General features: G+C 39.5%; 1 protein-coding gene across 1 annotated transcript; it reads left to right on the top strand.

Moving 5' to 3' along the window:
- The first annotated feature begins 240 nt into the window (after positions 1–240).
- LOC128331134 (olfactory receptor 5V1-like) lies at positions 241–1,194 on the top strand. Its single transcript, XM_053264488.1, has one exon. It carries the CDS (start codon positions 241–243, stop codon positions 1,192–1,194), a length of 954 nt encoding a protein of 317 aa, XP_053120463.1.
- Positions 1,195–1,436: the final 242 nt, after the last annotated feature.

Raw genomic sequence — 1,436 nt, 5'->3', positions numbered from 1 at the left:
TAGCATATTATCTCCACAGCAATACTTGTGATAACTACTCCAGCACCACAAGTGTATAGTACCACACTGCAATAGACAATACAGTAGAAGAGTTGCTCACGTGCATGTTTAAAGTGCGATAAAGCTGCTATAAATTCCAGTTTCTAAATACTGTAATAAGTCACCTGTAGTAATTAAGCTGTATGCTGCTGAACTGTCTTAAGGATTTCTTTTATATTTATAATATTCAGATTTGACATCATGAGCTCACTCTACTCTGATAACCAAACATCCATCATGGAATTCATATTCTTGGGAATTATAAACATTAAGCAAGGAAAAGGCTTGCTCATCATCCTTTTACTTGGTATATATATCATGTGCTTCTTGGGAAACTCACTCATAATCACTGTGGCTGTGTTAAATCAGTCTCTCCACACCCCCATGTATTTCTTCCTGGGCAATCTCTCTTTCCTAGATATCTGTTATTTGTCTGTGACTGTACCCAAAATGCTAGCAGATCTTGGAGCTCAGTCTCCAAGCATTTCTTTTACAGGATGTGCAGCACAGATGTACTTCCTTATTACTTTATCTGGCAGTGAGGGATTCCTTTTGGTCTCTATGGCTGTGGACCGCTACTTTGCTATATGTCGCCCATTGGTCTATGCTAGAATCATGAATAAATGGACTTGCTTACAGCTGGCTGCCATTTCCTGGGCTTGTGGCTTCCTCAATGCTTCACTCCACATACCACTCACATTCCGCTTGTCTTTCTGCCGAACTAATGGGATTAATCATTTTTTCTGTGACATTCCTCCATTGTTGAGCATCTCATGCTCTGACACATGGGTTAATGAAGTTGCCCTTTTCACAGTGGGTGTATTTGTAGGGCTTAGTCCTTTCTTCTTCATCCTGGTCTCCTATGCGTTCATCCTTCATGCTGTTTTGAGCAACCAACATAAAGGACAGCGTCACAAAGCCATCTCCACCTGCGCATCTCACCTTACAGTTGTGATTCTGTTCTATGGTTCTGGCATCTTCACATATTTCCGCCCTACCTCTAGCTACTCCCTGGGAAATGACCAACTCGTTGGGGTTCTGTACAATATCTTAACTCCAACACTCAACCCTCTCATCTACAGTCTCCGGAACAAGGAAGTGAAAATGGCAATGAAGAAGTTAGTAAGTGAGAAAAAATTCTCCTTTGGAATTTAGGGTCTTTCACAACAACTGAAATTAACTGACGTCAAAATAGCTGCTCAAGAGGTCAACTTAGTCAAATATGTTTCTATGGACTGAAATCTTTCAGCCTCAGTGTTTCCAACCTGTAAAATGGGTAACATTTATTTTATTTCTTCTTTAAAGTAATAATTTTTAGACAAGATGAAAAACTTTATGAAACCAAATGTCTTAATGTTTTTTTCCCATCTTATAGCACAATAAAACATGTCCTCCAC

This window comes from Hemicordylus capensis, chromosome 6 (genome assembly GCF_027244095.1).
Source record: "Hemicordylus capensis ecotype Gifberg chromosome 6, rHemCap1.1.pri, whole genome shotgun sequence".
NCBI classification, from domain to species: Eukaryota; Metazoa; Chordata; class Lepidosauria; order Squamata; family Cordylidae; genus Hemicordylus; species Hemicordylus capensis.
The sequence above is the reverse complement of the archived record's forward strand: the minus strand, read 5'-3'. Positions and strand labels throughout refer to the sequence as shown.